The sequence below is a fragment of the Phocoena phocoena genome, chromosome 3 (assembly GCF_963924675.1).
Source record: "Phocoena phocoena chromosome 3, mPhoPho1.1, whole genome shotgun sequence".
Classification (NCBI taxonomy): domain Eukaryota; kingdom Metazoa; phylum Chordata; class Mammalia; order Artiodactyla; family Phocoenidae; genus Phocoena; species Phocoena phocoena.
In genome coordinates this window covers 144,852,591-144,872,826 of record NC_089221.1, presented here as the reverse complement: position 1 = coordinate 144,872,826, position 20,236 = coordinate 144,852,591, and the positions used below count along the sequence as shown (strand labels likewise).

At 45.9% G+C, this 20,236-nt stretch overlaps 1 protein-coding gene across 2 annotated transcripts in view; it reads right to left on the bottom strand.

Annotated features, from left to right (window-relative positions):
* Positions 1-20,236, bottom strand: part of TENM2 (teneurin transmembrane protein 2) — a 990,950-nt gene that overhangs the window by 157,649 nt on the left and 813,065 nt on the right. Inside the window, exons 10-12 of one of the 2 annotated variants that reach the window (XM_065874146.1) lie at positions 8,547-8,741; positions 3,222-3,422; positions 1,310-1,522 (exon numbers count right to left, since the gene is read on the bottom strand). In XM_065874146.1, coding sequence (XP_065730218.1) covers positions 1,310-1,522; positions 3,222-3,422; positions 8,547-8,741 — 609 coding nt within the window. The remainder of the gene's footprint in view (positions 1-1,309; positions 1,523-3,221; positions 3,423-8,546; positions 8,742-20,236) is intronic. The other variant, XM_065874147.1, reaches the window with a different exon arrangement.

The following is a 20,236-nucleotide window of genomic DNA, read 5'->3' as shown; positions in this document are numbered from 1 at the left end:
ATGAGGGCGGGGAGGGTCTGTATTTAGATCACACCAAGCATGCAAAAGTATATCAAGAGGAGCACCCCTGAAGAGTGGGAGCTATTAATAAGGATTTTAAACTGTCTCAGTATTGGGCTGTGCACTTCCTTCCCTTGAAAGCCTTCTGAATTATCCCCCAGACTCTGCAGGGAACTGAAGATGAAAGCGGCTGCAGGGGGAACGGGATCTGGAGCATCACTGAACGATTGCAAAAACAATTCACTGCCAACAGACTGTCCCGGCAGGGTCCCAGTGCTATGGTCGTGGCCTGGATAGGCACGCTGCCCCTCGGATGCCCAATTAGATAGAACTGGGGGAAACATAATGCAGAGAGCACTTTCTCTCTGCCTGACCACCCAAATGAACAGCATGGGAAACTGAGTCTGAGCTCATGAGTCAGCCCTGGAGAAGCTCCTAACCCTGCCTCTCACTCCAGGTGCCTGGGGTCTTGGGGCTAGGACAGAGGGGAGGGCCCCCAACTCAATGGCTAGAATCAAAGGTAAGTTCAAGGGGCCATGTTAGTAGTTTGGATAGAGACTTCTCCGAGAGTTTCCATGCAAGCACGTGGCCGCAGCCAGCTTGGCACGAAACCAACCCCAAACCGTGACACAAACAAAACCAAAACCGAAGAAACTTGAGAAGTATTACTTCTTAAAGAAAATGACCTTTTAAGAAATATTCTCAGTCATCAAGCTTTATATATACAGAGAGGTGACTGAGTGAGAATGAAATGGGGCCAGAGGAGGAGACATTTTTCGATGGTGGTGGTGAGGGGAAGGGTCAGGAGCCCAAGGACAAAGCCTTGTCTTGGGACAACAAGGGGATGCTCAAACCTATTAGAGGGGTACCTGGTTACCCAGGAAACCTGGGAGTCCTGCCCTGCATCCAACCTGGTCTAAAAGAAGTGAGTTCAATTGTTGCCAGCAAGCAGGGATCCGGCTGGGAGGGTATTCAAAAAGGGGAGACTTGAAGACCACAGTCATTTGGGGTGCTTGAAACCTCCAGGCCCTGACCATTTCCCATGCGTGTGCATTTCCCTTCTCCACGATTAGTAATTTGGATGGATTTTCTTATCCGATCTGCTCCCTTTCCTCCCCATCTGGAATTCTGGAAAGAAGGGAAAGCCTTTTCCAATCAGGACCTTGCTTTTCCCTTCCCTACGCCCTGGGAGATTTGGAGAGGCAGCAGGAAATGCTGGAGAGCACTCGTGTCCCTGCAGGAACAGCCCGTTGCAACGCACGACCATCACTATAGATCTACGATTTATGAAAATAAAGCAAATATGTGCCTGTTTCGGTGCCTGCCGTTTGCCTACCAATGGTGCAGTGTTCACCATTCCAGCCCTCTCGGCATTCACATTTGCCATCTTTACAGGTCCCGTGCTCAATGCAGCGGGGGTGGCACACGCGCTGGTCACAAGCTGCGCCTGTCCAGCCCTCTTCACAGCGGCAGGCTCCCCCGATGCAGACGCCGTGAGTGCCACAGTCTACTGAGCACACTTCTGGAAGAAAAACAATGATTACAGCTCAACACCACAGCCGGGGAAACTGGAGGCCAGACCACACACATGGCCCGGGTCCCTGGAGCTGGCCCAAGGCCCAGAGGTATGTCATCCTGGGCGGCCTGTCTCTCCACTGGCTGGGTATTCATCCACTGTGAGGTAGTTTCTAGAGCAGCGTTCTCACAGTGGGGTCCCTGGACTGGCTGCAGTGCCATCACTGGGGAACTATGCGGAAATGCAACTTCTTATGCCCTGGTTGGTCCTCTTGACTTAGAAACGCGGGGAGTGGGACTTAGAAATCTGTTTTGTCAAGTCCTCCAAGTGTTTGTGATGTACACTGAAGTGTGAGAACCACTGCTCTAGGGCTGGAGACCACCCCAGGAAGAGGTCAGACATTGTTGCTCAACCAGTTTGGTAAAGCCACCCGGGAGGTGCCCACCTGAAAAGATACCTGCGGAGCCTGACTCCCCAGCCAGCTGGGATTCTTTTCCCTGTTGAGAGCCCGAACTGACCAGAGGCCAGTCGGAGACCCAGCGGCTCCAACCTCACTGATGACTGCAGGCCCAGCTGTCACCCAGATCGGCACCTTGGTGGCCATCATGACCGCTCTAATCGTGCTGCATTTACACAGCCTCTTTCTCGAAGGAGCTCAAAGTCTTTTGTGGTTGGGGAGGAGACATACAGACAGATATGCACTCTCTGGCATTCCAGACCTCTCACTCGAGGACAAGCGCGTGCCAGACATTCATCCTTATGACAGACTACTGAGGGAGGCATGGCTCATCATGCCAGGGGAGGGGAGACCAGACCAGGAGGGTTAGTGACTCACTCCAAGTCACACAGCATGTCGGTAGCACCGCTGGGTCTTGGATCTAGGGCGCCCCCTCCCCCCATCCTCCACAGAGCTTGGCCTGGACCACCAGCATCAGAGCTGCAGGCAGAGGCAAGTGGGCTGAGAAGATACCCAAAATAGCCCACTTTAACTGACTCTTCCTTTTTTTTTTTCTTTCTGGAATAAAATATTCATTTCTTTCCCATTGTAGCAAAGCTTCGCATAGATTCCCTTCCTGATTGCCATGGTAATCTGACAGAAGGGGGCGGAAGGATGATGGCTTGCTTGGATAGGCGCTTGACAGTGTGAACGGAACCATTCTTGGAAAGGTGGAGACTGGCTTGAACTGTTGAACCATTCCATTTTAAGGTCACTAGGGAGGTAAGACACGTACTCTTAATTTTAGGAAAATAAAGGGTACAGTGTCACTTCATTATTTTCCTGTCACTGGAGTACTGCAGAGCTTTATAACATGTTCACCTGGCACCCCGAGGGAGCGTCTTTTCTCTTTTATAGGACATTCCATTCAGTTTGTCTGGGACTGAATTGTTCTGTTTTGTTTTCTGGTACCTTTAGGGAGCGTACATAAGAAAGCTATAATGCAAAGGGAAGCATTCCTCCCGGGCCCCTCATCCATTTGCAGTGATGAAACCAACGAGGCACAAGGACCAAGTGGTGTGTGTTTGTTTGTTCTTTTCTCAAGGATCAAAGACTTCATGACTGAGGATAGAGTAAGAGAGGTACTATGCAACTGACCAAAGTCCCTCCATCCCGAGTGGAAAGAGCAGATTCCCATCTGTTTGGGCTTTTGGAAGGAACACAGGGCATGAGCGTCGGGGAAAGTGAGGAGAAAACCTCTTGGCTTACCGACGGAGCAGTCGGGACCCATCCAGTTGGGATCACAGCTGCAGAGGCCCGTATCGGGGAGGTAAGTGCCATGTCCACTGCACTGGTCTGGGCACTGGACCCTCGCCAGCTCACAGTTGAGGCCACCCCAGCCAGAGCTGCAAAGGCATTCTCCATTTACACAGACCCCATGGCTGGAGCATGTAGGATCCAAGCAATCAACTGAAAAAAAAAAACAAAGAGGAAAAGTATTGATCACTCACGGGGCATGGGCCATGAAACACCAGTGGCTCACCAATTCCTACCCACCTGCAAGCAAATGGAACAGCCCAGGTAGAATACCCATAAAGAATTAAAGACTTTTTATTTGTTAAAACACCAAATCTCAAACTTGAAGAGAATGTAGAGGAAAAAGGGGGATTTCTCAAGCAGAATCAGGAGGAACCAAATATAGAGATGTATCATCCAACCTTGAGAACCTTGTACTTAGAAGCATGAGTATCTTATTGAACCACATCAGGGCTTCTGAGACTGGACCATGAATGCTGGTGATGTCTCTACGTGTAATACCAAACCCGATCATCCCTCACTTTTGGAGAGAAAAGTAGAGAGGCTCAGTCTAACTTCACTAATACTTGACTACAGAAGGTACCAAACGATGAAAAAGAAAACCAGTGACACTCATGCATGAGTCACTTTCCTAATTAAGTTTCACTTAGGCTAAGTCTAAAATTAGTTTTCATTCCCTGAGCACACATCTACTGGAAGAAGTTAGTAAATGTGCGGGATAGAAGAGGTGAAGCTTGGGTGTGGAAGTGATCCCAAAGGGGTAACCTTCCTACACATAATCTTAGTAAAATGGATGGGTGAGTCTCTGGCTGTGGCACTGACCTCCCCCAAGAGTGTTAATCAGGCGAATTCACGGTCAGATTCCAGTCATTGTTGTTCTTGCCAGTTTCATGGTCTGATTGCTTGGCCATCTCAGTAATCAGAGTGGCTATACATCCAGTAGTGACTTGAAGTTTATTACTCTGGAATCCACTCAAAGTCTTCAATCTTCCACTCAGCACTCAGTGGAGAGCAGTGAGCTGCAAGGGCCAGTTCTCAGGACAGGACTTTTTGTATGAGAATGTGACCCCAAACTTTGGACATCCATCCAGCCTAAGGATGGACAAATAGGGGTTTTTAGAGGAAGACCAGCGTCCTTAGGTATTCCTAGAAAATGATGCAGTGGCATTTGAACAGAGGGCACTGGCACACCGTGGGGTCTGAGTGGTGAACAGTGGTCTTACGTGAGTCTCAGATGGTGCCTTATGGATCAGAGCAATGGTGGGGGGCAGGGTCTTGTCATCTTATTTGACTAAGACATAAACTTCGCTCACTTTAACAGCTTGGAAATCAGGTCTGTTGGCCTAGATTAAAGCCTTTGCTTCTGCCATCAACTGGGGGCACAGCTTGAGGCAGAAATAAGAATTTTCAGCGTTAAGAGATGTTTTTTCAGGATCCCACTTGGACCTTCTCAGGAAGACGTTATTTATGGAAATCAGTTCAAAACTATTTGAGCCATGGGGAAGCAAAAGTTGTCATTGTTTTTTTTTTTTTTTCATCAGGAATACTCTCAAAAAGGTACATTTCAGTGGCTTATTATTAGTTGGAGACGTTTATGATGATGTCATTTTCTCTGGTTACAATCACTTTAATGTTGAACTCACTGTCTTGGGGGCTATTACTCCTGAGGACATGAACCCTTTCTGACATTTTCAAATTTGCTCCATTCAGGAGGGTGGAGCACATCCGATGTAAATGAACTGAAAGATTCAAACACATGGAAGACATTCACAAAGAGGCTGTGCAATGTCTTTAACATCTCATGCCTCCCACAGTCAAGGGAATACAGTAGGTGCTCAATACATAATTGCTGTGAGGATAAACGGCGGACTTTGCCATAAGCATTTGTTGTTAATGAGACCAATTTCCAGCATGAAGGACTGACAAGAAAGAGAAAAGGGTGCTAACAACGTCTTGCTTTTGGGAAGAATGCTATGCAATTTGGAATCTGCAAAACATGAACTCATTCATTCAGAATCAATCTTGTCCATATTCTTCTCATAAAAGAAAATCCCAAGGTTCTAGTGTTTCACTCTGTCCCCATTTCAAACACAGCAGAATCAAAATCTACACAAAAATACCTCATGTGCTATGTGCCTCAAAAATCACTCTCCATCTATAATTAGCCACTTAAAATGTTTGGTGAGGTGCCAATAGCTAGGAGTTCTCGAAAAACTGAAAAAAACTATCATATGATCTTTTTCTAAAAGGATGAAATAAAAAGTAATATACCAAAAAAAAAAAAAAAAAAGGAAAAAAATGACACTTTTCTTCCAGATAAATTATCTTTCGCTTCTCTAGCCTGAATTACAGTATGAAGGAAGGAGGAAAATCCATTGAGATCTATTAGCCCCGGAGTGGAATGTCGTCAAAAGAACCATTCGTTGTATCTAGAAATATGAGATAAGCCTTTCTCAGGTCAGTGAAACCAGTAAACATGCCCTTTGTGCTATATAATTATAGCAGCTGATGGAATAACTAAATTCAGACTTTAAGGGGAGTAGTTTCACTATGAATTTTAAATTTGGTTCCAGTTTCATACGATGGTCTCGTGGCCACCTCCTCAGTGTTCCGCAGGCAGGAGGGAGGATGGCATTTTACAAAGCTTTATAAATAGAAACAGTGTTATACTTAAAAGGGGGACAGGGGCCTTTACCAGCTAAGTACCATGTGCCTTACACCACCAGCCCTCTGGCAGCTGAAATCATTAGAACTCATTTAGTCTTGGGCCCTCTGTAGGTTTGATGAAAAAGGGTTGTGAATGCAATTTTTGTCCCTAAGGATAAAAAAGGAGGTCAAGGAGTTTTACAAACAATATGTACTATAAGCCCCTGAAGAACCATGAATTACAGTTATGAAGTTAAATGTCATTGAAAAATGACTCAACCGTGAAACTGACATGAAAACATGGCTGACTTAACCTAATACGTCAATTCTTCTCTAGTCTCACCTTCCCACTCCCCCAGACATCGTGGAGTGAAACCTCACGAATCTGTCCCTTCATTTTCTTGTGCAAATTTGCTAATAGTACAACAGTGTTATGCAGCAGAAAGGGAGGAAGACAACTATTGATTTCGTGGCCATGGCCATTTCAGGTAAACTGAACGTTACGACTATGATGAATATCAGAAAGAAAAAAGCTAAATGGAAGAAAGAGGGCTGATCCAGGCCTTCTGATTCCATTTCCTGTTGTGAAAACAGCGTATGCATCATCTCGGTTCATTCTTTTGGGGTAGCAGAAATCAACAGAGGCGATTTCATCCTTTCATAATGATCCACGTGGCTTCCTTGTTTTGTTGGACGCTTAATTCATTCTGGACATTTAAATGAGACCAGGTGGGAGAGTGAGAAAGTTGAGAGCGTACTTGAAATCCCACTCATACAGATATGCACAATCTTGACTGGACAGAAAAAATTCTAAGATGGGCAACACCATTGCTCTATCACTATCCTCTTGCCAAATGAGGTACATGCAAAAGGTCGTGTTAACCTTGCTTGTCATATGGTTGGCCTCTCCCATGTCTTCAGCCAATGCAGCTTTGCCTCCTGCAGTCCATTTATCTTTAAGAACTTTAACCTTTCCAACAGGGTTATTAAATCAGCACTTCCTCCATCCAAGCTCCCAATTTGGTTTTATGACGCAGATGGAGGGAGGGAGGCTACCTTTTATTTATTTATTTATTATTTTTATTTTTGTGTGTGGTACGCGGGCCTCTCACTGTTGTGGCCTCTCCCGTTGCGGAGCACAGGCTCTGGACGCGCAGGCTCGGCGGCCATGGCTCACGGGCGCAGCCGCTCGTGGCATGTGGGATCTTCCTGGACCGGGGCACGAATCTGTGTCCCCTGCATCAGCAGGCGGACTCTCAACCACTGCGCCAACAGGGAAGCCCCTACCTTTTATTATAGAGGAAAAATAGAGAGAGAGTTGAGCAAATGAGGATCTGGGGGTGGGGTCACACTTCTGGGCCCCATTAAGGGCACTAGCAGTGATGTATTGGAAAATCTTAGAAGAATAATGTCACAGAAGCTGAGTCTTTGTGGAAATAGTTCTAAAAACTATGAAATGGGAGAAGTCACAAGGGGAGCTTCCGTGTGGGTATCTAAGGGAAAGCCACTGTCATTACTTTGCAGTGAGGGCTGTAATGACTGAGCCAATTCAAAGGGAGGGGAGCAGGCGAGAGATGAGGAGAACCTAGGTTTTTACCTTCCTACTAACTGTGGTTGATTCTTTATAAGGGGAAAAGCAATAGGTGGGCAACTAAAACCATACTCTGGAAGGGCAAATACAGAGGCGGAAGGCTGACAGGCAGCCTGGCCGAGTTCCAGTGCCTTACAGGTCCCAACACCTTGCTACCAAATGACTTCCAGGAGCACTAACCAGAGCAACTAGGACTAGTTAGAGCTGGTTTCCGAACACCTCCGGAGAGGTGTTCTTTTCCTGTATTCCTGTACTTCCTCCCCCAAACCACCCCCCCGCCGGCCCCCAGCTTCCGATCAGGCTTGGTTTGCCCATGTGTGCTAGCAACCACTTCAAAGCACGCTACAGTGAGCTCTTCAGGACTCATCAAATCCCAGCCCTCTCGCCGCACGCCCACTCTCCTCTAAGTCTCTGTGACTGTAGGTAACCAGGATCATTTGCCCTACATGGTGTCTCTAAATGACACAGGTACCTATAGTCTTTCAAGCCTGACTGCCTTCTATTGATATTAATTTTTGCAGAAATATTTACACAGACATATGTGGCTCTGAGATTACCAGGAACAGCTTTAAGGAAAAACAAAAAAAAAAAGAAAAGAAAACAGCTTTGGGGAAGGGAGGAGGATTAAGGATTCTTGTGTCTTTTTTTCTGGATACCATAATTCCCAATTCAGAGGACTTTAAATAAAGCAGAAAAAACGAGGAAGATGGGGAAGCGGAAGGAAGGAAAAGGAAAAGGAAGAGCAGGAAGGGGAGGAGAAGCAGAGGGAGACGGAAGACAGAAAACAAAGGAGATAAAGGAAAGGAGCTAATTAACATAAAGAAGGGGAAAACAAAACATGTCTTCCAGAGTCAGCTGGGCAAGCCTTCTCTCTTAAGTTCTACAGCTTAAGAAGTTCATCAAAGCCGAGGGGTTTGAAGTGCAAAATGTTGAAACTTCCTTTGCAAAACACGGAGCCAGGACTGGGCTCACTAGCAAAGGTCCAGGCCTGCAAACGCCTCCCGCCCCCATGGCTGCCCAGCCCACCCCTTGGCGCTTACCTTCCTCGCAGTGCTTGCCTTTGAAGCCGGCAGAGCAGACACAGTTGCCATCGATGCAGGAGCCGTGGCCCCCGCAGGAAGGATCGATGCACTGATTCAAGGGCACATCGCACTCCGCGCCTTTCCAGCCGCTGTAGCACTGGCATGTCCCTTTAGAGTACTGTCCATTCCCGCTGCACAGGACGGGGCAGGCGGCTGCAAAGAGCAAAGACAGAGCACCGGGTCACAGAGGATGGGGCTGGGGACAGCGCCTGAAGGGCTGTGTCCGTCTAAGGAGGCTGAGCCTGCCGGGCATCTCGGCTTTGCTTGCAGCGCTCTTGGCTGGGGACTTGGGCCACGGAGGTGCAGAGCCATCTTCAGATAAACAATGACCACCACAACAAAAATGCTACTAATAACAACTAATAAGAACCTACAGCATAGCACAGGGAACTCTCCTCGATACTCTGTAACGACCTGTATGGGAAAAGAATCTAAAAAAGAGTGGATATAGGCATATGTATAACTGATGCACCTTGCTGTACAGCAGGAGCTAACACAACATTGGAAATCAACTATACGCCAATAAAAATGAATTTTAAAAATGCTACTAATAACAGCAGTTACCACCAACTGAATGCTTATCGTATGCTGGGCACGGCATAGGATCCTTCACGCGCCACTTACTGCTGAATCATCGTGACCAGCCAACGAGGTGGGAGGCTAGAATCACGCTCCCAGTTTATAGCTGAGGCTCAGACTGGTGAAATTACTTTGCTGGAAATCACAAAGGTCACGAGTAGGGGGGCCCCGCTGGAAACCAGGTTGCCTGGACTCTAAGCTGTGCCTTTAACTAAGCTGCATGGACACGCGCGTTGCTGCTGTCAGTAATGCGGATCAGAACCCATTTTGCTGAATATTTTACCCTCAGATTAGTCAACTCCTACTCCTGATGTTTATGTTCATTAAAAAGGAAGGGGAGGGCTTCCCTGGTGGCACAGTGGTTGAGAGTCCGCCTGCCGATGCAGGGGACACGGGTCCGTGCCCCGGTCCGGGAAGACCCCACGTGCCGCGGGGCGGCTGGGCCCATGAGCCGTGGCCGCTGAGCCTGCGCGTTCGGAGCCTGTGCTCCGCAACGGGAGAGGCCACAGCGGTGAGAGGCCCGCGTACCGCCAAAAAAAAAAAGTAAGGAAGGGGAGGGCAGGTTGAAGACACGAAATCTCTAGCAGTTCATGTCAGCAGGGACCCTCTTGCCTCTGTTCATAGGAAGAAGCCTGACAATCTGGGGACGGTCTGGTATGAACTGCCAACAGTTCTTACCAGTTTGGCCTCAACCGTGCCAACACTGCCCATTTGGAGATTTCAGTGGTCACCTTCAGACTTTGGACTTTTCACTTCAGGATCAGTTTGTAAACAACCTGAATTTCCAACCTGGCTTCCACCATGAGCCTAAAATGAGGGCATGGCTCCAGGCTATGGAACTGGCATTCAGGGACCTTCAGAAATGACCGACAGGGGTGTTTTAACAATTCCTGGTTTACCTGTGATTTGGAATGCACAGGCTCCAAGAATTCTACAGGTACATGTGTGCCTGCAACTGGCACACATGCACCTGTAGAAGACTTAGAATGGTCTCCCCATCCCCTGACGCGAGTACATACCTAATTAGATCGCTCCTTAGTAAAGGCCCCATCCACCTTACCGTGCCCCTTTTGTTGTCATGTTCTGTTTAGTTTTTATAGTAATTAATTCTCCTTCCGTGTCTAATTTCCCCAAGATACAGTAAGCTACTCAAGGACAAGACTATGTTTATCACTGTTGATTTCCTTCCAGTGTTGCATTCATCAATGTTGGCTTGATTGAGTAAATATGTCTGTTATGTTCCTGACATTCAGGGACTCCCAAGTGGTGGGCGTGTGGGCAAGCACAAAATGGCCATTTATGAAAGGTGTGGAAAGAACAATTTCTAGAGTGGACCTCATGTTGTACATACAATGCCTTTTTCTCGTGAAGTGTGTGTCGACTGTAATTGACCCTAACTGTAAACTGACATGAAACAAAAACATCTCAACAGCTGACATATGATCGAGGGGCTATCCCCACTCCCATATTCTATTTTAGAATAGTTGTACAAACAACCATTTCCAGTAGAATTCTTATCCTTATGAATCTACCAGAGAAGAAGGATGAGATCAAAAGAGAGAACATCAAAGCTACACGTTAAATTTAGATAAACTCTTTCTAAATGTAGGCGGTATGCCTTCTATTTCCAAGAGATTTGAGCAGAGAGATCTGTAGAGCTGCGACCCATGCCGATTGTCTGAGAGAGGGTAGACGAAAGAGTTTTGAACAAGGGTGCCCAAGATTCAGATTAGAGACCGTGCAAATACCAACACGTATGAGAAACGATGGGCTTTCTCAAAGTACTGAGAGGGCTTCCAGGACAAAGTAAATTGGTTCCATGTCAGTGCCCCATAAGACTCACGCTAAGCTTTAGGTCAGGGAGGGCAAATGAGTGTACATGAGCTACTATTCTCCCTTCCTGCACCTCTGCAGGGGCAGATCATGGCATCTTGTCCTCCTGAGCCTAGGAAGAGCCTAAAAACCTTCAATGTAGCGCCCTGGCTGGGACGTGGGAGCAGGTGGAGGTGGCAGGAGAAAACTCACCTGCCATTTCTGATCTAGGTAACACTTGTGGGATATCTCCCGGTGGGAAGACTAGAATCAGCATCATTTCTTACCGCACTTCTTCCCTTGCACACTCAAACAGGAAAACAGTAAGAAGCGTGGCTACCCATGCCTAGTGATAAGAGCTGCCAAGGGCTGTTTCTGACATGAGGGTTATATACTGAACTTGTCCTGGATGGCAGAGAAAGTTACATCAAATCACCACCGATGGGCTCCCGTTGCACTTTCCTTCCACCCAAAAGGTGGAAGAGGGTAGAACGTAAGGAGGAAACAATTATTGTCTTTATTAATTGATAAAATACAGTTAGGATTATTTACTTTATTCATATTGTAACTGTTTTTCTTCTGCATAGACTCCAAGTGGTGAAAAAAATTGGATTGTCTAGAAGGTAAGAATGGATTTTATTTAAAACCACGTGCCTGGGAAGTCAAATTTAAAATATGACCTACTTAAATTACTCAGGGGAAAAAAAAGGTAGAGAATAGTCAGGTCAGGGAGGTCTCCACATTCTAAATGCAGCCTTCCTTCAATATGTTTGCTCTATGCTCACCAGGAGGGTGGTAGAAAATGAAAAACACTGTGATGTTCTCCAGAAAGCAGGGCGCTTGACAGGTTCCGCTGATGTCACATAACAAAAGCAGAAGGCAGGTTAAAGAAGAACGACGCTCTCTCGTAACCCATTTACCGTGGGACAGAGGGCAAGTGTCAGATGAGCGCCTTCCAGTGGTCACTGGGCTGACCTGCACGGAGAACTCCTTCCCTTCAGGGTAACTGACTCATCCTCAGACACAACTCAACCCAGAGCATCACAGTATGTAAGGCTCAGCTTGGTTCTCATGCGAGAGGCTGCGTGAGGTGGGGACCTCCTGCATTAATAACTTTTCTTATAGTTTTACTATCACTAAATCTACAAGATTTTTTTTTTTACGACAGGTTATAGGACAAACAATTCTGACTGCACCTGCCTGGAAGTGATATGGAACACAGGTGGAAAGAATAAGGGTTTCGATGCCAGAATGACCTGGGTTCAAATCCTGACCCATCACTTACCAGCCTTGGGATTTTGACAAGATCACTGTACTTCTCTGAGACCCACTTTCCCCATCAAAAAACTCTCTCTCAGAGTTGATGGGAACATTAAGTGTGCTAAAATGTCTGAGGACTCAAAACAGTAGCTGACACCTGGTTTGTAATTAACGGATGTTCCCTTATGAAATTCCAAACTGAATCTCCAGACTGACTTCAAGGGTTAATAAAATTAAAGATGCAGTAGGTCTCAAAGGCACACACACACGACCACCACCACCAGAAAAGCATCAAGTAATACTGACAGAAAGACATCATCTTTTTCTTCCCCTAGTCTTCTCTGGTTGTGGGAGGGAGATGGTTCTGGAATCACACGTGGAAAGTTTTATGTCCCCGTCTCTCTCCCCTGTTCCTAAGGCTTTCCAGGAGCACAGCATTGTACATTCAACTTCCTATTTAAAATTAATTAAAATGTTTGCACAAAGTCACTATTCCTGTTTTACTAAATCTAGTAAATGGAAGCTCTAAGACTTGCGCAGAAGAAAAATATACCACTGCCACTAAGGACTAACAAGTTAACAGGCTGATGACAAAAAGAAATGACACAATTTAGATTCACCTAAATGGTGTAAAGCTCATTTTAATGACCAAGCTGCAGCTTTTTTTTTTCTCCCCCCGAAGTTCTCTGTAATGGATGAAATGAATTGTCAGTGTTATTTACTCAGTGAGAAGTAACAGGACAAGCCACCTGTGTCTGCTGCTTTAAGTTAAAGGGGTCCCACCTACTTGGAGCTTACAGTACAGACACTACCTGGAGAGAAGGTAGAGGGGGTTGAGGAGGCTCAGCCAGCCAGCCAGACAGACAGAGGGAAAAATGCCTGCAACTTGACAAGTCATTTGTGGGCTGGGCTAGATATGCGGAGGGACTTTCGAACAATGTGTCTTTTTAAAAATAGGGTTGCCATATGATTCTGCGATCCCACTTCTGGGCATATATCCAGACACAACTATAATTTGAAAAGATACACGCACCCCAATATTCATAGCAGCACTATTTACAACAGCCAAGACATGGAAACCACCTAAGTGTCCATCGACAGATGAATGGATGCAGAAGATGTGGTTCATGTATACAATGGAATATTACTCAGCCACAGAAAGAATGAAATAATGCCATTTGCAGCAACATGGACGGACCTAGAGATTATCATACTAAGCGAAGTCAGACAGAGAAAGACAAATACCACATGATATCACTTATATGTGGAACATAAAACATGACACAAATGGACTTATTTACAAATCAGAAACAGACTCACAGACGCAGAGAACAGACTTGTGGTTGCCAAGGGGGAGGGGAGTGGAGGAGGGACGAACTGGGAGTTTGGGATTAGCAGATGCAAACTATTTTATATAGAATGGATAAACAACAAGGTCCTACTGTATAGCACAGGGAACTATATTCAGTATCCTCTGGTAAACCATAATGGAAAAGAATATGAAAAAGAATATATACATGTATAACTGAATCACTTTGCTGTACAGCAGAAATTAACACAACATCGTAACTCAACTACACTTCAATAAAATTAAAAGACAGAAAACAAATAAGGTGTCTTTTAAAAATGATTCGAAATCTGATAGAAAACCCTTCTGGAAAAGAGGCTTGAGAATACTTGAACCTAGTACTCTGGGTAAAGTGTCAAAATCATACTAACAATTGGTTGCCTCACATCCCAGTTAGTCAATGAACACTTATGAAGAAGCTAATGTGTGCTAGTAGCTGGGTTAGGTGGTGGGGAAAAGGGACAGAGAAACAAAGATGCCTTGAGTCTCCTGAAGCAGTTGAGGATATAATATTTGGATCATGGAGGTGAGGCAAAGCAAGTTCAGTGTCCTCGAAACCAAAACGGGTGTCCCATCGTCTTTCGAGACTGTGGACGTAGCTTGGTGCTAAGCCGAAGTCAGGAAAGGCGAGTTTTGCTTCTTGCTCCATCCTTGCAATTGACAATCTATGGGGTTGGCCTGAAAGTGCGTTTGGGTTTTTCCGTAACATCTTACAGTGCGGTGTTAGACACCGTATTTGGCAGACAATAAAGTCTGACCTCTACTGCGTACTACACTCAGAAATAAATCCGATACAGATTAAAGATCCAAATAGAAAAATAAACTACAACAGTATTGGAAAAAATATTGAAGACTAATCTTATTTTCTTGAGAGTGGGATATATAAAAAAGACATCAGTTCCAGAAACCAAGAAGATCAGATGTCATCACTTAAAATTTAAATCTTCTACATGATAAAGAAACACCCTAAACAAAACTGAGGGATGAGCAACATTGGGAAAAAATATTTTCTAACATATTTCACAGAAAAATGTTTGATGTATGAAATACACAAAGAGCTCTTACAAATCAATAAAAACAGACAAACGAAAACCTGGGCAAAGGACATATAAATATAATTTTACACTGCCAATAAAAGTATGCAAAGATTCTCAGCTTCATTAGCCATTAAATAAGTATAGATAAAAAAATGAGAAATAATCCTTGACTTAGATTTTAAAAGATCTATAGGTTTTTATATATAGAATGGATAAACAAGGTCCTACTGTATAGCACAGAGAACTATACTCAATATCCTACGATAAACCATAGTGGAAAAGAATATAAATAAAGAATGTATATGTATATGTACAACTGAATCACTTTGCTGGACAACGGAAATTAACGCAACACTGTAAATCAACTGTACTTCAATTAAAAACTTAAACAAAAAAACAACAAAACAAATCTAAAAGACTGATAACCCTCAACACTGCCATGGCTGAGGGGAAACGGGCTCTGTCACGGTGGGTAGGGGCAGAAATCCAAACTAGTTTCTAGGGGGATCACTTGTCCCTATCTGAATAGCTGTCTGGCATCCCATGCCCAACGGTGAAGCCTGTCGATGCTGGTGCCTCAGTTTTCCCTCCCTATTCAATGGTCAGGACAAGAAAGGACTGTTTTTTGTAGGAAGAGTGGGGAGGTTGGAAAGCAGAACTAAGGAGCAATGATGAAGTATAAATGCAAAGATCACCAGGCATTCTGTTCACGATGATTGCCTCTGACCAGAACAGCCACCCACCACCTTCCTGCCTGGACCACTCAGACACTCTAGTTGGTGTCGGGGGAGGGGGGCAAGATCCAGCAGGCGCCCCGTGAAGAGAGGAAAGCAAAGGATGCTTCTGACAGACGGGGTCACAGTCTCTGGCTCAGAGGGCCAAAGTTCAGGTGCACCCACTTCCTCATTCCCGTTCTTTCAGATGGCATATTAATAAGCCAGGAAGTGATTCAGGGAAGAATTTCCACAAGGACGAAAAACTCATCAGGTGCGTCAGATCTCTGACATTCAGGAGCCATGTGGGGAAAGAAGCACGGGCTGACTTAAGCACGAAAGTATGGATGCTTTAATTAATCCGGGGTGAATTTAATTGCTTTAGTTAAGTGGAAATCGGGTTAAAAATGATGCAGAGCATGCTGGGGTGTGTTAAAAACATGACATATGAGTTGGATGAATCGATAAATTAAAAGTGCACAGATGTTTTAATTAAACCCAGGGAAGTTAAGGAAGATCGCAAGAGACTTTTAAGCCTATGATTAATTCAACTCATTTAAAATACCTGTAGAGATATGGGGATGCCTCCATTTTGAGAGTTATAAAAGTTCTCAATCGATAAGTGCTTAAGCTGTTCTTAAAAAAGTTTAAGTTTGTGTGTGTGTGTGTGGTGTGTGACTGAACAGCATTAATTATATAGTGAATATTTGAAAATTTTCAGGGTACACAGTAAGCTTTTTGCAGCTCAAGTCCAGATTGAAGTAGCTTTTCATTCTTATTATGCTTTAAGCATTGAGATCAGCTTGCAAATTACCGGTGTCTCGTTATCCACAAGCGTGGGAGCTTCCCCAAGACATGAAGGTCTGTTTATTCACTGCCGTCTCCCCAGCAGGTAGAACAATACCAGGCAGTGTAGGCTTATGAGTTAGCCCGAATTTCCCTTCGTTTTTACCAGCTGTGTAACTATGGACACTCTTTTTCACCTCAATTTCCTTATCTTTAAAATGGGACAAAAATTCTGGATGAAAAACCCATGGTGTTTTTAAGAGGATGAAATGAAATAATGTCTGTGAAGTGCCATGTACAATGCCTGGCACATAGTAAGAAATCTATAGATTTGATTTTATTATCGTTATTTTTATTAGGAGAAAATTGTTCCAAATCATCACATCAAAAAGAGACAAGATGGGGGAAACACTCTCTTTCCCAGCACCCATCCCAGCTGACCTCTCTAAAGACTGTTTTTTTCCCCAATACGGAAGTTTTTTTCTAAAACCGGAGTACTTCCCCACCTCTGTACGCATCACACCTACAGCAAGTTTCTCCGGGGTTAGGCACTCTGCTTTGTAAGACTGTTCTGCAACTCATCTAGTAGTCTAAAAGGGAAACAAGAAGTTTTTAGTCTCAGAAGCGATTTGACTTGGGGGAGGGCTGACTGAGGTAGGTCCCGCCAAGTGATTTATGTTTGGTGATGCAACAAGCCTGGGAAACAGTGGGAGTGGCCACGTTCTAGAGGCATGGACTCACATGAGGGGACCAAATAAAGGGCACTGCAGCTTCCAAACTGGGGAGGCAGGCATCCTCCACACCTGCTTGGCAAGCTGGGGGCAAGTAAGATAAAAGTGGTAATGCTGCTGCCGTTCAGATCTCTCTGGGCCACATGAGCAGAGTCCAAGGGCAACGTCATCCAGACTCAGACTTGGATGCGCGCATAAGTCATTTGGGGATGCCGTGAGAGTGAGATTCTGATCCAGAGGGTCTGGCGTGGGGCCTGAGGGTTTGGATATCTAACAAGCTCTCCGGGCTGATGCTAGCACCCCAGACCTACTGAATCAGAAACTTTGGGGGGCGGGTGGGGAGAAGCCAGCAAGCTGTGAGTTAACAGGTGATTCTGATACATAGGGTTCTAAAGCCATACCTGGGCTAGTACCTTAACTTCTCTGGGCCTCAGTTTCCTTAGCTGTGAAATGGGGATGATAATGATGCAGGATGTGAGGATGACACGAGATCACTCTGGTTAAACCCTTTGCACAGGGCCCGGCACACACTTTGTGCTGAATATGTGCAGAGGTTCTTCGACTGTTTTATCAAAGGTAAGTGTGGAGACACTTTCTGCAAAGCACGAACCAAGGGCTTGGCTTCAAACCCCACCTCCTGGGTTCTTGCTGCCAAGGAATTCCTGCATGTTTTCTCAGGTCAAGGATGGGACGAAGGAGAGGTGGGATTCAGCCTCGAACTGCAGTGGATCGTGGAATGGCTCCTGTGGGCAGCAGCCATGGCCCCTGGCCTGTCTGCATTACAGGAGATTGTGGGGAGCAGCTGGGGTGGCAGAGGAAGACAGGTGTGAAAGATGGAGTGTCTGAAGGAACATCCTAGGTGGTTCCAGGAAGGACAGGTGGGATCTGATCATCTTTCACTGAGAGAGGTGAGGCCAGCTGAGAAAAGGGAAAGTGGCTTCTTTGCAAAGGATGCTCTGAGGAAAGCATTTCTCGGGTGGTGGGGAAGAAGGGGCTTGTCATCTCTCTCCTGAGCGCAGACATCCACTAAGGGGAGGAACTGATGGGGAGACGGGAAAGTGGTGGGGTGGGGGGCGGGCAGTGGAGCCAGCCAGGAGAGTCAGGTAGCTGCGCTGTCTGTGAGGGCTTTGAGAGTGAGTGGTCACTGCCCCCCTTTTAGGGGATCTTCCTGCCAAGTTAGGAAAACCAAGTTAGGGCCATAAGCCTCAGAGTCAGACAGACACGGCCTCAAAATCTAGCCTGCAGTGTGACCTTCGGCAAGTAGCTTATTTTCTCTAAGTCTCTGTTTCTCCTGTAAAATAGGGATAATAACAATGATTTCAAAGGCTTGTGAAGATTAATGCTGGCTAATGTTTATGGAGCATTTAATACATGCCGAGCATGGTTCTACATGCTTTACACGCATTTACCTTTTAGTCCTCACGGCAATCCATCAGGTGGTACTGCTACTGCCCCCATTTTATGGATGAGACAACAAAGGCCCAGAGAGGTTAAGTAATTTTCTAAAATGGGAGCAGTTAACTAGAGGAGCATGGATTCAAACCTAGCCAATTCAAACTCTGCAGCTTCCATTCTTCATAGCTTTGTCCTTCTGAGAGGATGCAGGTAAACTGCAGAACAAATGGTATTTCTTTTCTGTAAACTGTTGCTCCTTCCTCCTTTTCTTCATTCCTCCATTTCCCCTCCCTCACTTGCTCTCTCCCTTCCTCCTTCATTGAAATTTGTGTCTCGGTGTTGGCTGATTTATCCCTGTGTGATTAATCCAACAAATTTGAATCTTGTTTTCTAGCATTCACTTTGTCTTGTACATTTCCCAGCAATGTTTTCATCTGTATGATCTTTGACCCCCTAAATTCAAGCCCCTAGACATTTAGAGAGCACTTACTATCCCCTGGGTGCCAAACTAGGTGCAGGGAGATACAAAGAAAGCGGCTGGAAGCTCGTGATCCAGTGGGAGAAACCGATGTCACCCCCCAGCTAGAACATGGCACGGGATGAAGGGCCACTGCTAAGGTGTCGCCAAGTCCTGTGTGACTGCAGGGCTCCCTCTGTGGGTGCATCAGGGAGGTGGTGACCTGGGAGCTTGGTCCTCAAGGATCAGCAGCGGTTTGATAGGAAAGTTTGGGAAGGATGAGAACACTCCAGCCAAGAAAATGGCATGAGTAGAGAGGAAGAAGCAGGGCCGTGGTGTCTATGAGGGACAAGTAGCTGGAATCTATGGTGTATGGGACGTAGTGGGAGATGGTGCCAAAGGAGCTCAGATCATGGAAGACCGTGAACCTCATTCTAAGAAATATGTTATTTATTCTCAGCCTATGGCCCCTGACCACCAGCATCAGGGCCCTACTGGAGGATAATTAAAAATGTGCACGAGCCTGAGCTACACACCAGTCCTACTGCTTCAGAACCGGCTGGCATGGGGGAAGAGCCTGGCAGTATGCATTTATAACAATCTCCCCAGATAAATGTCTTTAAACCAAAGATTGACAACCACTGGGGGAGGCAACTGGGAGCCACTGTAGGTGTTTGGGGAGAGCAGGGTCAATGCTCCTAAGAGCTCTGGGAGAACGCCACTGGTGGTGAGTAGGAGAAATGCCATCAGGGAGAGCTGGTGGCCAAGTGAACAGGGCAGTGGCTGTGAGGATAGGAGAACAATGGGTTGAAGGTCGATGAAATAGGAGTTGGCAAATGATAAGATGAGGGAGGTGATAGGATGTCCCAGCTTGTGGGGCTGGGAGGACAGTGGCTCAGAGCAACAGGCTCCGATGTCAGACAGACTTTGTTTCAAATGCCTGCTTTGCCACTCTCTACCTAGTAAACCCTAGTTTCCTCTCCTTAAGGTTTCTGGGGTTCAAACCCAAATCCCAGTGTACAACTGCCACACAAACTTGCAAAGCACGTCTTCCTTACACCTCACATCTTCTGAGGTGAATCCATCTCATGGCTGGTCTAGCGTTAAGAGGGCAGGCCAAACTGCTTGGTTTGAATCCTAGTAATACCGCTTATGAGCTGAGTGATTTTGAGCATGTTACTGAACCTCTCTGTGTTTCATTTTCCTCCTCTGTCCAAGGGGATCATAGTCATCTATAAAATAGGACAATTAATGATTCAATGAGATAATTATGCAGCTGCTCAGTGCAGTGGTTGGCTCATAGTCAAAACTCGATACATGTCAGCAATGATGACGATGATTTGACTTTTGTGCTAGCACTTGGCCGAGAAGGACTGAGCAGTGGGTACGTTTGCCAGGTAATGGGAGAAAACTGGCAAGATCCCCATTCTGTCTTCTCAAGGCTCCACACAAACCGGGTAGGAGCGGAGACCACCCCCCCAGAAAGAAGACTTCATGTTCCCGTGGTCGTGGCATTTCTGGGCCGCCCCT